This window comes from Neovison vison, chromosome 12 (genome assembly GCF_020171115.1).
Source record: "Neovison vison isolate M4711 chromosome 12, ASM_NN_V1, whole genome shotgun sequence".
NCBI lineage: Eukaryota > Metazoa > Chordata > Mammalia > Carnivora > Mustelidae > Neogale > Neogale vison.
In genome coordinates this window covers 127,592,446-127,607,594 of record NC_058102.1, presented here as the reverse complement: position 1 = coordinate 127,607,594, position 15,149 = coordinate 127,592,446, and the positions used below count along the sequence as shown (strand labels likewise).

At 37.7% G+C, this 15,149-nt stretch overlaps 1 protein-coding gene across 1 annotated transcript in view; it reads right to left on the bottom strand.

Moving 5' to 3' along the window:
• The window catches only part of PLXDC2 (plexin domain containing 2), a 472,118-nt gene that overhangs the window by 127,072 nt on the left and 329,897 nt on the right, over window positions 1–15,149 (bottom strand). The window contains exon 7 of the mRNA XM_044227759.1: window positions 7,544–7,643. Coding sequence (XP_044083694.1) covers window positions 7,544–7,643 — 100 coding nt within the window. The remainder of the gene's footprint in view (window positions 1–7,543; window positions 7,644–15,149) is intronic.

The following is a 15,149-nucleotide window of genomic DNA, read 5'->3' as shown; positions in this document are numbered from 1 at the left end:
AACTGATAAGAATGGTATAGCAAATGTGGTCCCACTGGGAAAACTTATTCTCAAGGTTATAGCTTACATTCCCATGTTGCCATGGGTAGATTAAGCTGAGGATCTAGGCTCTATAACCCGTGTAACCGAAATGATGAAAAGAACAGAAAATTGATCTTATGAAAACAGGGTCCTATGTAATGCACCTTGCAATAGAGAAGAAACAAAACCGCTCATTATTTAGGATAATGATCAGTTTTTCCCTAAATTCACTCAGGAGAAGAAAATCGGGGGAACAGAGATGAACTATTTAAATTCCCTGTGAAGATGACTCCTTAAAATCAGGGTTTTTAAATAAGAGAGCAGAATGTTGAAAAGGATTTAAATATTTATCTAAATTCTGACTGCACAAATAGGTAACACACAAATCTCCAGGAATCATCTTATAGCCTCAGGAAAAAGTATAACATATTATGCTCATTTTGGGTTAGCCTAATCTCTGGCATAAATAAGTATGCTTTTTTTTTTTTTTTTTAAGGCTGAGAATACAATGCAACCATATCTCTCCTTCTGTAGAGAAGCTCATGTAACAGACACTGTTACACCTTATAAATGTGGGAACAGATTTTGAAGGAGATTTGAATTTTTCTGTTCCCCAAAAGATTTTTAAATAGAACATATCAATTCTAGTTTTCTTGCTGAAATAGGGTCCCTTCTAAAAGCAGGGATGAGTGGATTTGAAACTCAGAATTTCCATTCTTTCTTGGCTACTTTCTTCAGGATGGGGAACAGTGAGGGCCACAGGAAATGCAAATGGCATTCCAGCAGGCGGCTTGCCTGAGGGAAGCGTTTCCCTAAACTCGTGCAATTTTTTTAGATGAATGCTGAGTCTCAACTTCAGACATAATTTTGCCAATTTATTCAAAAAAATTTATATTTGAGAAAGATATTTTTCCTCAAAATGTAACAGTTATCTTATTACATTATAACAAGGGATGAAAAATTTCAATTTGGGTTCTACGGTGTAAGCACAAGTCTACCATGCTTCAGTTCTGAGAGAATATTTGCATGTTAAAATACATTTGTAAAATTTTTTTTTTCTTTTGTACTTGTGTGGGTCTTTTGGTCTAAACAATAGTATACCAGAACATCAATGTAGACCAAGATGTCTTTTGAAGAAGCTGAAAATAACATACTTTCTCAGAAGAAAAGCACTCACAAACTAAAACTAGTGTTTTACTTGTGTAATAATTGACTCAAGTCATGCTTGATTTAACATCTCTGAAAGTAGGAATGTGAAAAACACTTGTCCTCAAAGGGGAATCAGCTGGCTCTCCCAGGACATGGCCTCTTATTTAAGAGGATGTCTTTATGTACCTCCACATGCTAATATGTCCTTGCTTTGTTCACAGTATAATTCCGTTTTGAGAAAATCTGCCTTGATTTAACAGTTCCCTCGAATGTTACTTCCCAGTAATTCTCAGCTAATAAGGAGAAACTACCATGGAAGACTCACATTCTTCACGAAGCATTATTCCCACAGATGAACATCATTCTAAATCGTACTTGTAAGATACTTACTACATTTCAAGCCAATCCAAAAAAGTCTTAGAATTTGAAGTCTAAATAATTTCCACTCCATTTACCTTCTGTATTTGAGAGATGGCATACTTAAACAGAATTAGTTCAAAGGAAGACCGAATAGCATAGGCATGTGATAAATTAGGTCTATCCCTACAGTGAAATATAAGGTCTCTGAACAAAAAACCAAAAGAAATTATCTAAGCATGAGATGTATTTTATTATCATCTCTTGCTTTAAATAAGCATGTCTAGGACACAAACATCTTCAGTACTAACACACTAAAGCATCCCTCAGGAGTCTTCTTGAAACAGAGGCTTAAAAAAATAGAAATTTTCAGAATGAGGAGTCAAGATGGCAGAGGAGTAGCAGACTGAGATGACATCAGGTCCCAGGAGTTCAGCTAGATAGTTATCAAACCATTCTGAACACCTACAAACCCAACAGGAGATCAAAGCAAAGAAGAGCAGCAATTCTAGAAACAGAGAATCGACCACTTTCTGAAAGGTAGGACATGTGGAGAAGCGAATCCGAACCAACAGGAACATAGGCCGAGTGGGGAGGGGCTGACTCCCAGCAAGCGGCAGGACAACGGAGCACAAAATCATAACTTTTAGAAGTCTGCTCCACTGAGGGACATTACTCCAGAGGCTAAGCGGGGATGGAGCCCTTGTGGGGACAGTGTGGTCTCAAGTTCCATGGGTACACAGAAGGATGGGGGGTATCTGTCTGAGTGTAGCAGAGCTCGCAGGTATTAGAAAAGGGAAGCCAACTACAGACACAGGGCCAAGGAATGAGCTCTCATCTCGGGGTTATTTTAAATTGTGAGCTGTGGCACAGATGGACCACTGCTTTTTGAGCAGGGACCCCACAAGTGGCAGACCCGGGTACACTCACCCTCATCTGCCAGAAGAGCAGAGCAGCAGGAATCTGCTAGGTTTGAAGACTCCAGATGGACCACTGCTCTTTGAGCAGGGACCCCACAAGTGGCAGATCCGGGTACACCCACCCTCATCTGCCAGAAGAGCAGAGCGGAAGGAATCTGCTGGGTTTGGAGACTCCAGATGGGGATGTGTGCCAGAGATAGAAATGCTCGGTCACAGGCCGGGTGAGCACGGAGTATGGCTGGAGACCAGGGACGTGGGAGTGATTGACTGCTTTTCTCCAAGGGTGCACAGAGTAGTAGGGCCCCGAGCTCTTGGTTCTTCTGGGCCAGAGATTGTGAGGCCACCATTCTCATTCCCGTCCTCCAGAGCTCTACAGAAAGTGTTCAGGGAACAAAAGCTCCCAAGAGTGAATCCGAGTAGATTACCTGGCCCAGCCCCTGGCAAGGGTGGTGCAATTCTGCCTTAGCCAAAGACATTTGAGAGTCATTACAACAGGCCCCTCCCCCAGAAGATCAGCAAGAACATCCAGCCAAGACCAAGCTCATTGATCAAGGAGAACAACTGAATTCCAGAAGAGGGGAAAGCAAAGCATGGAATTCATGCTTTGAATGAAAAGCATGAATGAATGCTTTGAATGAAGTATTTTTAACCTTCATTATACCTTTCTAAAAAATTTTTTAGACCTTCATTATTATATTCATATTTTATCCTTCATTGTATCTAACTTTTATTTTTTGTACACATATAGGGTTTTTTCCTTCTAAAAAATTTTGGGATATAATTTCTTCTAGTAGATCAAAATGAACCCTAAATCTAGCACAGGGCTTTGATCTAGTCTCTGGCCTGAGCAAATTCTCTCCACTTTAGATTTCTTTCTTTTTCCAACCAATATACCTTATCAATTCCTTTTTTAGAATTTTTAAAAAAATTTTTCATCTTTATAGTCATATTCCATCCCTTCATCATGTTTACCCTTACTTTTGTATATATATAAGTATTTTTTTCTTTAAAATTTTGGGAGGTAGTTTCTTCTAAGAGACCAAAATATACCCAAAATCAAGTGGGTGGCTCTCTTCTATTCACCAGTTGTGTGTATATACATACACATATATATGTATGTACATACATATATATATGTTTATATACATACACATATACACACATATATAAGTATATATAAACATATATATACATATATATGTATATATATACATACATATATGTATATATATTTTTTAAATTTTAATTTAATATATATGTATATACATTTTTTTAATTAAAAAAAAATTTCCTTTTAACCTTTCTTCTCCCCCTGATTTGGGGTCTCTTCTGATTTGGTTACAGTACATTTTTCTGGGATCTTTGCCATCCTTTTAGTATTTTATACTCTCATTCATATATTCTTATCTTGATAAAATGACAAGGCCAAAAAACTCACCACAAAAAAAAAGAACAAGAGATAATACTGATGGCTAGGCACCTAATCAATATGGACACTGGTAATATGTCAGATCTAGAGTTCAAAACCATTGTTTATCAAGGTGCTAGTGGGGCTCAAAAAAGGCATGGAAGATATTAGAGAAGCCCTGTCTGGAGGAAATACACTTGATCTTAGCCAAAAGGCCGAGAAGCGATGTCTGGAGGAAATAAAAGCCCTTTCTGGAGAAATAAAAGAACTAAAATGTAAACAAGCTGAAATTAAAAAAGCTATTAATGAGGTGCAATAAAAAAAAAAATAGAGGCTCTTACTGCTAGGATAAATGAAGGAGAAGAGAGAGTTAGTGATAAAGAAGACCAAATGATGGAGAATAAGAAGCTGAGCAAAAGAGAGACAAACAACTACTGGACCATGAGGGGAGAATTCAAGAGATAAGTGATACCATAAGATGAAACAATATTAGAATAACTGGGGTTCCAGAAGAAGAAGAAAGAGAGAGAGGTGCAGAAGGTAATTGGAGCAAATTACTGTAGAAAATTTCTTAATATGGCAAAGGAACAAGCATGGAAATTCGGGAGACACAGGGAGCCCCCCCCCTCAAAATCAATGAAAATAGGTCCAAACCCCATCATCTAATGGTAAAACTTAGAAGTCTTAATGACAGAGAGAAAATCCTGAAAGCCGCTCGGGACAAGAAGTCTGTAACATAAAATGGTAAAAATATTAGATTGGCAGCAGACTTATCCACAGAGACCTGGCAGGTCAGAAAGAGCTGGCATGATATATTCAGAGCACTAAACGAGAAAAACATGCAGCCAAGAATACTATATCCAGCTAGGCTATCATTGAAAATAGAAGGATAGATTAAAAGCTTCCAGGACAAACAAAAACTAAAAGAATTGGTAAACATCAAACCAGCCCTATAGGAAATATTGAAAGGGGTCCTCTAAGCAAAGAGAGAGCCTAAAAGTAGTAGATCAGAATGGAACAGAGACAATATACAGTAACAGTCACCTTACAGGCGATACAATTGCACTAAATTCATATCTCTTAAGAGTTACCCTGAATGTAAATGGACTAAATGCCCCAATCAAAAGACACAGGGTATCAGAATGGATAAAAAAACAAAACCCATCCATATGCTGTCTACAAGAAAATCATTTTAGACATAAAGACACCTCCAGATTTAGAATGAGAGGGTGGGAAAACAATTTACCATGCTAATGGGTATGAAAAGAAATCTGGGGTAGCAATCCTTATATCAGATAAGTTAGATTTTAAGCCAAAGACTATAAGAGATGAGGAAGGACACTATACCATACTCAAAGGGTCTCTTAAACAAGAAGATCTAAAAATTTTAAATATCTATTCCCCTAACATCTATTCCCCTAGCAGCCAACTATATAAACCAATTAATAACAAAATCAAAGAACACATCGACAATAATACAATAATAGTAGGGGACTTTAACACCCCCCTCACTGAAATGGACAGATCATGCAAGCAAAAGATCAACAAGGAAATAAAGGCCTTAAATGATACACTGGACCAGATGGATATCACAGATATATTCAGAACATTCCATCCCAAAGCAACAGAATGCACATTCTTCTCTAGTGCACATGGAACATTCTCCACAATAGATCACATCCTGGATCACAAATCATGTCTCAACTGGTACCAAATGATTAGGATCATTCCCCGCATATTTTCAGACCACAATGCTCTGAAGCTAGAACTCAATCACAAGAGGAAATTTGGAAAGGACCTAAATACACAGAAGCTAAAGAGCATTCTACTAAAGAGTAAATGGCTCAACCAGGAAATTAAAGACGAATTGAAAAAAATTCATGGAAACAAATGATAATGAAAATACAACTGTTCAAAATCTTTGGGACACAGCAAAGGCAGTCCAGAAAGGAAAGTATACAGTGATACAAGCCTTTCTCAAGAAACAAGAAAGGTCTCAAATATACAACCTAACCCTACACTTAAAGGAGCTGGAGAAAGAACAGCAAAGAAAGCCTAAACCCAGCAGGAGAAGAGAAAAAAGAAAGATCAGAGCAGAAATCAGTGAAAATTGAAACCAAAAAAACAGTAGAACAAATCAACAAAACTAGGAGCTTGTTCTTTGAAAGAATTGATAAGATTGATAAACCCCTGGCCAGATTTATCAAAAAGAGAAAGAAAGGACTCAAATAAATAAAATCATGAATGAAATAGGAGAGATCACAATCAACACCAAAGAAATGCAAACAATTTTAAGAACATATTATGAGCAACTATACGCCAGCAAATTTGAGAATCTGGAAGAAAAGGATGCATTCCTAGAGACATAAAAACTACCAAAACTGATCCAGGAAGAAATAGAAAGCCTGAAAAGACCCATAACCAGTACGACCCACCAATTGCACTATGGGGTATTTACCCTAAAGATACAAATGTAGTCATTCGAAGGGGCACATGCACCTGAATGTTTATAGCAGCAATGTCCACAATAGCCAAACTATGGAAAGAACCTAGATGTTCATCAACAGATGAATGGATAAAGAAGGTGTCGTATATATATACAATAGAATACTATGCAGCCATCAAAAGAAATGAAATCTTGCCATTTGCAATGACTTGGATGGAACTAGAGGGCATTATGCTGAGCAAAATAGGTCAATCAGAGAAATACAATTATCATATGATCTCCCTGATATGAGGAATTTTTGAGACAGAGTGGGGGGTTGGGGGGTAGGGAAGGAAAAAATGAAACAAGATGGGATTGGGAGGGAGACAAACCATAAGAGACTCTTAATCTCACAAAATAAACAGGGTTGCTGCGGGGAGGGGATATGGAGTGGGTGGTTGGGTTATGGGAATTGGGGAAGGTATGTGCTATGGTGAGTGCTGTGAAGTATGTACATCTGGCAATTCACAGACCTGGACCCCTGGGGCAAAGAATACATTATATGTTAATTAAAAAAATAGAAATTTTCAAATGATGGCTAAATACATGATCAGAACTACTACCAATAATTGTTTTCTGTATTTCTAATAATCTGAATTTCTAATATGATGAACAGCTGCCCAAGTAACACATATGCTTTTTTTCTACAAATGGAAACTAGACTAGATAAGTGAAAATGACTAAAACAACCAAAATACTCATCTTCTTTGGTAGGTATAGCTCAACCAAAGCTTTTACTTACTTGAATTTATACTTTTATCTTCCTTTAGACTGCTATACAAACATGATAGACATAAAAATGGCATAAAGCTACTCTTTTGCTGATAAAACAAACAAAAAAACAAATAAAGCCAAAAAAACCCCAAATAAAACTCATATGCCCATCAGTCAAATAATGTCATTCCTTTATGCTCTTCTTATTAATGACAGAAATATACCTATGTCATCAAGCTAATAATCCTAAAGAAAACAAAATTACACACTCTTGGCCTGGCCATTTAATTTTGCTTTACCTGTATTATTAGTTGAAGAGTACCAGAGAGATAGCACACTCCAAGAAGAGTTATAAACCAAACAATATAATTTTCAAGCAGCAATTGGTTAAGTGATTCTGTTACTCAATCTATCACAACTGCCTGAAGTCAGTCTCCTTTAAATTTACCCCACAGCAGGCTCAGATTTTGCAATTACCCTTCTACATACTGGGAATTTGCTGGATCCTGTGGACAACGACAAAGGCATCAGACAGCCCCACCTTCACTGGGTGATTGGTCGAACTTATCTGTGTGACCAAGACAGGAATCTGGAAAAGAAAAAGCAGGTTGCTATGTGTTAGATTTGAATTTCATTTAGGGGTGGGGGCGGGAAGTGTGATCATCCTACTTACTGGATAAAAGTAGGTGATGGAGATGAAGGACCAGGGAGAGAGTGAGCGGGAAATATCAGAGAAGAAAGGCACACAATAGCAAAACATAACATCTGTTCAGTGCTTTAGATGAGCTAAAGTGACAAGAGAGTTCCTGGTCTTATAGACAGCTGCTTGAGGATGAAAGTAAGTAGATTCTCAAGGAAAGTAACTGATGCCAAATGCCAAATCTCATCACACATATAGGCGCACCACGAATACATTCAGTGCTGGCTCTCCTTTCAGGAATTGAGACTCTTCTTGTATCATTTGCTTTCCTAAAATACTTTATATTACTTTTCATGGCTTTTTAAAAAAATCCTTGTTTACAAGGGGCCTTATACATCCAATGCCTAGAGAAGGACAAATAGGTACACAGCTAAATATATATTTAACAAACCACTGTTGATTAGTACATAGTGAAACTTGGCAAGCGTTGATGGATGCTGAACTTCACTATTCTGATTCAAACCTATATGGAAAACTTATGAATTATTATGGGTCATCTCAAGGTCACATTTCCTAATTTAAACCTCAGTGGAACCGAAATCTGAATATGACAGATATTTTTAACATTTACAGTTTTAAAAAAATTAAAACATTCAGAATATATGAAATAGTTACAAATGAGACAAAGTCTTAAAGCCAATTTTTCTAGATTTAGAAAAGAATCAATGGAGATATGATTACTATCTTTATTACCAGTTTTATAGACATAAAAATGGGCATGAAACCATCTGTAATAAATAATGGGCCAAGAAACAACAAGGGAAGGATAAATGTACCAAAAATCTTACGGTGAAATAAGCAGACCATGGGCATCTGTGGATAATTCATTTAAGACCATATTTGATCAGACCTTGTTGTACAAAACATAATAAACAGCATAGAAATGAGAAGCCAGGAGAATAACTTGGGCAGAAGTTATAATAAGGGCTGTACTACTCACTTTTGTCCATGACATGATGAAATTGTAAAAGGGCTATTTTGATGAAATTAACCAATTAAGAGGAAATTTTAATGTATCTGAAATTTATGGAATTATCTCCAAACAAGTAAATGTAAGACAAAATTTTCTCTTTATGTACTAAATTAGTCTGTTCTTAAACAATGTTACAGTATTGCCAATTTTATGTCAGTATTTCCAGTTCTTAACCAGCATTAAGAATATTCTGATGGGGTACCTGGGTGGGTCAGACAGTTAAGTGTTCAATTCTTGATTTGGCTTGGGTCATGATCTCAGGGTTGTGAAATTGAACCCTGAAACTGGCTCACACTCAGTGTGAAGTCTGCTTGTACCTCTCCCTCCTTCCCCTCTTCTCTCGCTCTCTTTCTCTCTCTAAAATAAATAAATAAAAATAAATACACTTTTTAAAGAAGTAATCTGGTATTTGGACAGAAAAAACCAAACAAAACCAACATTTCTGTCCCTAAAGATTCATTTGCTAAATGAAACTCTGACATACTTTATTTAGTGATTACTAAGCCATACTCAGTAATATACATAACTCCTTTTCTTAGTGGACATTATATATTACCCAGTTTTATACACAATGTTGAGGAAAAAGTGCTAATATAAGTGTAATTTATATTTAAGACAGACTTATAGGGCTGCCTGGGTGGCTTAATTGGTTAAATGACTGCCTCTGGCTGGGGTCATGATCTCAGGGTCCTGGGATCCAGCCCCCCATCAAGCTCCCTGCTCAGTGGGGACACTGCTTCCCTCCTCCTTCTGCCTCTCCCCACCTACTGGTGCTTTTTTTCCTCTCTCTCTCAAATAAAAATCTTTTTAAAAAGACAAACTTATAATTCAAGAAGAAAAGATAAAAATTAGAAAAAAACATAGATGATATTTCCAGTTCCAGTTATATTTTGTATATCCTAATAACCACTAAGTCACAATTGCTAAGTAGCATTATTTATACATGCCTGATCAGGATTAAGTATGAAATCTTTGCTAGTTTGTATTTGTCAATTGCTTTCATTCTCCAACATCTGTGACTACAATTTCCCTCTGCAAGATGAGATATATTTTACCAGATAATTCTGTGGTAAGTGGTTGTATTTCTTCTTTTCCCATACTCAAAGAGGAACTTGAGTTTGTATTGCTATCAGTTGGAAAATACTATTATACTACCACAAATATTATATTTTTATACAAGGGCTTGTTTCTCAGGTCACATGTTTGGGTTCCCGCAGATCTTCTAGTATCTTATGCTTTCCCTTCTTTACACATTTTCTATTCTACCATTTTAGTCTTTCTTCCTTATCTCTTTCCTCACCTAGCTACGTTCCACTTTGATTTCCTTTGCTCCATCTCTTTCTATCCTTTCACTCCCTTCCTTCATATTTTGTCTGTGAGTCAAACCCTCTCCTCCTGTGCTTTTTATCTGTGGTGAACTGATTGTATTAATGGCCTCCATCAATGGCCTCCTTGTGTCTATACCCTTTGCCTTGTCACTTTTGGTCCCTTCTCACTTGGACTCTGGCTCAGTAACATGGCAAAAGATGATGATAGTAAACGTGAAGCAAAAGAGAAGATTGAAAATGTATTTGCATATTTCCACCTCTTTTCTGGGACCCTGGCCAGTTCTATGATAATATATGCTGTTGGTCTGCTGAAAATATGAGAGAGGCATATGGAGGAATGTTTCCTTTGAGCAGAGGTCATCTTTGACCAGGTAGCCTCTAACCAACCCACCACCTAACAGCTGGCACATGAATGAGACTGTTGAGATGAGCAAAGTCCAAAGCAGATCAGTAAAACTGCCAAGGTGATCCATAGGTATCTTGTGAGAAATAAGAAATGGAGTTGTTTTAAGAAATTACATTTTGGGGTCATTTGTTACACAGTAATACTAAGCAATACATTTTCTATTAGAGATCCAACAGCTAATTGCTCTGGGTATTTCTACATAAAATGAAAAAGATTCTTCCTCCTTAGGTTCAGGGAATCAGATAAATACCTTCTTTACTTCTAGGTACAATTAAACTTGAAAGATGAGAATGTTCCAGTGGAAAAGTTTCATTTTCTGCATTTTATTTTCACTCTTCCATATCTCTTTATTTCCTAGTTTATGCTTTTTCTTCTGGATTCCAAAAAAATGAAGACCAATGTGTCTAAGTTACCTAGATTCAGACTCATTAACCTAAGGAAATCCATCCATATTGAAATGGGTAGCATAACAAGGTAGGTAGTTTTCTGTCATTGAAAACATCCTAAATTGGCCAGCCCTTCAGGAAGATAGTTGTAGATGACCTGGAAAGATGCTTTCAAGCCTCAGTTCGATGGCTTCATTCTATAGAATGATTTTGACTTTTCCAAGCTTCAACAAGTAAATTGTTAAGTAGTGTGAAATACTCTACCTGTAAAGACAACTGAGGTAGGTAGAAATCATCCTCTGCTCCTAAGAGAAACATTTTAACTCACTGCCAGTTTTCTTGTTATACCTATTCATAGGGCAGTAACTTCTGAGTGCTGTGTCTGACAAACCACTACTACCATAAACATTTCTATTACGCATCTTAATATAATGTGGAAATATAAAGTAGAAATAGATTTATGAGAATATTATTTACTATACAAAAATAATTTTCCCCAGTGTCTGGGTGGCTCAGTTGGTTGAGTGACTGCTTTCAGCTCAGGTCGTGATCCTGGACTTCCAGGATCGAGTCCTGCATGGGGCTCCCAGCTCCTTGAGGAGTCTGCTTCTACCTCTGACCTTCTCCTCTCTCATGCTCTCTCTCACTCATTCTCTCTCAAAAAAATGAATAAAATCTTTTAAAAAATTATTTTTTCTAAAAGGCATATACACTCTAGATGCTCTTTGATAAGGCAGAATTCATTCACTCATTTACTAGATATTAGCTAAATATTTTAAGTATTACTGTAGGGATTATAGAAGAGACTAGAACAAACACCCTGCTATCCCTGAGTGTATATTCTATAGGGCAGAGGTTGACATAAAAACAAGTGAATGTAAAAAACTAGAGTATCCTAAGAAAGTGTTAAGGAGGAAACTAAAGTGTGGTAAAGAGAGAGAAGGGGATGGGGCCTTCCTTAAGAGAAGGAGTCACAGAAAGTTTCTGTGATGAGATGACTTTTCTGTAGTCATGAGCTTGCCACGTGGATATTTGAGGAAAACTCTGAGTAGAAGGATCAGTACAGGCAAAGGGTTTGACTTAATTGTTTTTGGTGTCTTTCAGAATTAAAAGGTTATCACTGGAGAAGGAGGAATTACTAAGATTGTCAAAGGAGATGAGAGGAGGCAGAGGTAGATCATAGGGAGCATGCATTCCCCACAAGCTATGGCAATGACTGAGGTTGATTTCACGTTGTAGAGTGAAGGTTTAGAGGATTTTGAACAGAGGAAGGATGTTCTTTTACATCTGAAAAAGACCAGTCACCCTGGCTTCTGTGTGATCATGACCGTAGGGGGCAAGGGGAGATGCAGAAGCTAGTTAAGAAGGTATCACAGTTTTCTGGAAAAGAGATGGGTGGCTTGGACTACTTGGATTCCAGATGAATTGGGAAAGCACTGCTATGAAGCCAGGTCACGGATTCGAGGAGGCTGTGAGAAAGAGGAGAGCCAATGATGTCACCACAGCCTTGGTCTGAGTAGAAGAAAGAATGGTGTTGAGCTCTTCATTGGGGTCACTGTGTTGTACACCTGGGGGGTGCTTTCAGACTGCCGGCCATGAGAAAGGAGTTGTCTGTCCATGAGAAGGGCCACCTGGGCAGCACTGGAGAAGAGTATTGAGATGTCCAGAGGTGGACAGGTGAGAAGCAGAAGATTTGGAAAAGGATGATTTTATGGCAATACCACTGGCCTCAAATGTTTTTCTTTATACTTTTACAGAGTTCATGAATACAAGTACAGATTTTCTAAAACTGGGGTCTTTTATTATATATTTTATTAAATATTAAAAGAAAATGTGCAAGAAGCTCTTGGTTCCCTACATTTTCCAAGAAGGCACCAAGCCATTTATGAAACAATTGCACATAAGGTTTTGAAAACACTACTTTTTTTTTTTTTAAAGATTTTATTTATTTATTTGACAGAGAGAAATCACAAGTAGACTGAGAGGCAGGCAGAGAGAGAGAGAGAGGGAAGCAGGCTCCCCGCCCAGCAGAGAGCCCGATGCGGGACTCGATCCCAGGACCCTGAGATCATGACCTGAGCCGAAGGCAGCGGCTTAACCCACTGAGCCACCCAGGCGCGCCTGAAAACACTACTTTTGACAAGTGAATTAAATGCTTCATATGGTAAATGATTAATGAGGAAAAGACGAACAATTCCAAGTTTTCTCATAAATTTCTTTCAGGAATAGTCCGCCTCTTTCCACCTGAGATTGTCATATATCCTTTTTACCTTGCTTTCTTGGACTGTAATCTTTTTATTTCCAGACATCAAAGGCATGGGGCTGTTCTCTAAAAGGATCATTCATCCGCTCACTTACTGTGGGTACGAATCCGGCTGTGTCAGCTCTCTGTGAGCAAGTCAGACCAGTCTGCAGGATTCCATGTGAGTATTTAATTTAGAGACCATTAGGATGAATCAGGAGGACTGTTAAAAGTCACATCGAACTTGAATTACTTTGACTAATAGCAACAGAGCAATTGTGTGTGTGGGGTGTGTATCTGTATATAAATAAACCATCTAGAATTATAGTCAGTATCACACAAATTAGCATAAGAGAAGGTCTGGTCTGTCATTAGCATAAAAAAGTCACCTATTCTATAGAAGACTCTCTATGTACAAGGATATGAAGTACTCAAGTCAGAGAAGCTAGGGCCAATGATGATGTCCAGGCACTCTAAAAATTTTGCTTTATGGGAAGCAGTATTTTTTTTATCCTTTCTACAAATTTCCAGTCATACTCAAAATATTTCCTAAATGGGGTGCCTGGAAGGCTCAGTCATTAAGCGTCTGTCTTAGGCTTGGGTCATGATCCCAGGGTCCTGGGACGGAGCCCCACATCGGGCTCCCTACTTGGTGGGAAGCCTGCTTCTCCCTCTCCCACTCCCTCTGCTTGTGTTCCCTTTCTTGCTGTGTCTTTATCAAATAAATAATAAAATCTTAAAAAAAAATTTCCTAAGTTAGTTCCTAGGGTTTTCAGGAAGCCATTCTGAAATAGTACCAACTCTAAACTATAGAAGCTTTCTTTTTTTTTTTAAGAAGAAAAGAAATGTACCTTCATTATTTTCAAGTGCCTCTAATAGCTGCCTTTTTATGTTTGAAGCAAAGCTGAATTTTCACTCAGCTTCTGTATGATTTGTATTGAATCATAAATTTCTGATAATGACTTTTACAATTACATTCATTCCACAGGATAGTTATAGAAAAGGAACATTAACACCAGCTGAAATATGCTTCCATTTCAGCTTACACAAGCATTTATAAATTCTTATTTTTCAGGTGTTTTAATTTTCGTTCCATTTTGCAGGACACAGAAAAGTTTATTATTTAAGTAAGTATAAATTTTTCTATAAGTGATATAAGAAGCAAATGAAGTATATAGACTCAGAAAGGAGTTGCAATAAGCAGATGAAATTAAGACAGGAAAAAAATATTAGGGATAGGCCAAGGTAGGGCAGAGCACACTGGTCTGCAGGGGAAGGTTCAGAGACATAAGCTGTTGTCTTCTTCCATGCTGTGGTGTCATTCTCCAGGACACAGGGGCCCAACACGACCCATAAAACGTGAAGTTTTACCTCTGTCTCTGAAACAGTTAGGGAGGTAACAGCATGCTGCTTGAATCAGAGGTAATGGGATTTTATTTTCCTCTCTCTTCTGCATGGCAATCCTCACCAAAACATTCATTAGTTTCCATTACTGACCCAGCTATCTACCTAATAGGCGGCACAGCATCTCAGCAAGGGCTTGATTGCGTAGTGTGCCTTCCAAAGTAGGAATCACATGCCTATCACTGGAGAAGAATTACCCTAAACTCATTTTTGTTCACTCGCTAATTAGCAACATGGTGTCAAGCATGTTAACATATATACACTGAAGAAAACCCAAGGCTTACTATTTTGCCCATTCTCACCTGCATTCAGCCTTTAACTTCCTACCTCATCACCTTTAAATGTCAGATCTGGCTTCTCTGTTACTCAGTAGGGCATCCAATTATAAGGAGTCACGCTTTTCTTTATTACGATCAAAACAACACATAAAGTCCTCAGTATTAGTGCTTGGTTGTCTGAAAACTGCCTTTCGAACAGAAAGGCTTTCAATTAAATTTGACAATATAAAAATCCACTTGCTTTCCTGCATATTGTTAACATTTTGCACAACTATTTTAGTCTTTTTTTAGCTTACAGTTACCGAACTCCTTTCATATGCTGGGTATTGAGCACTTGGGTATGAAAGCAAAGGAGAGCCATAAGCCAAAGATTTGTTC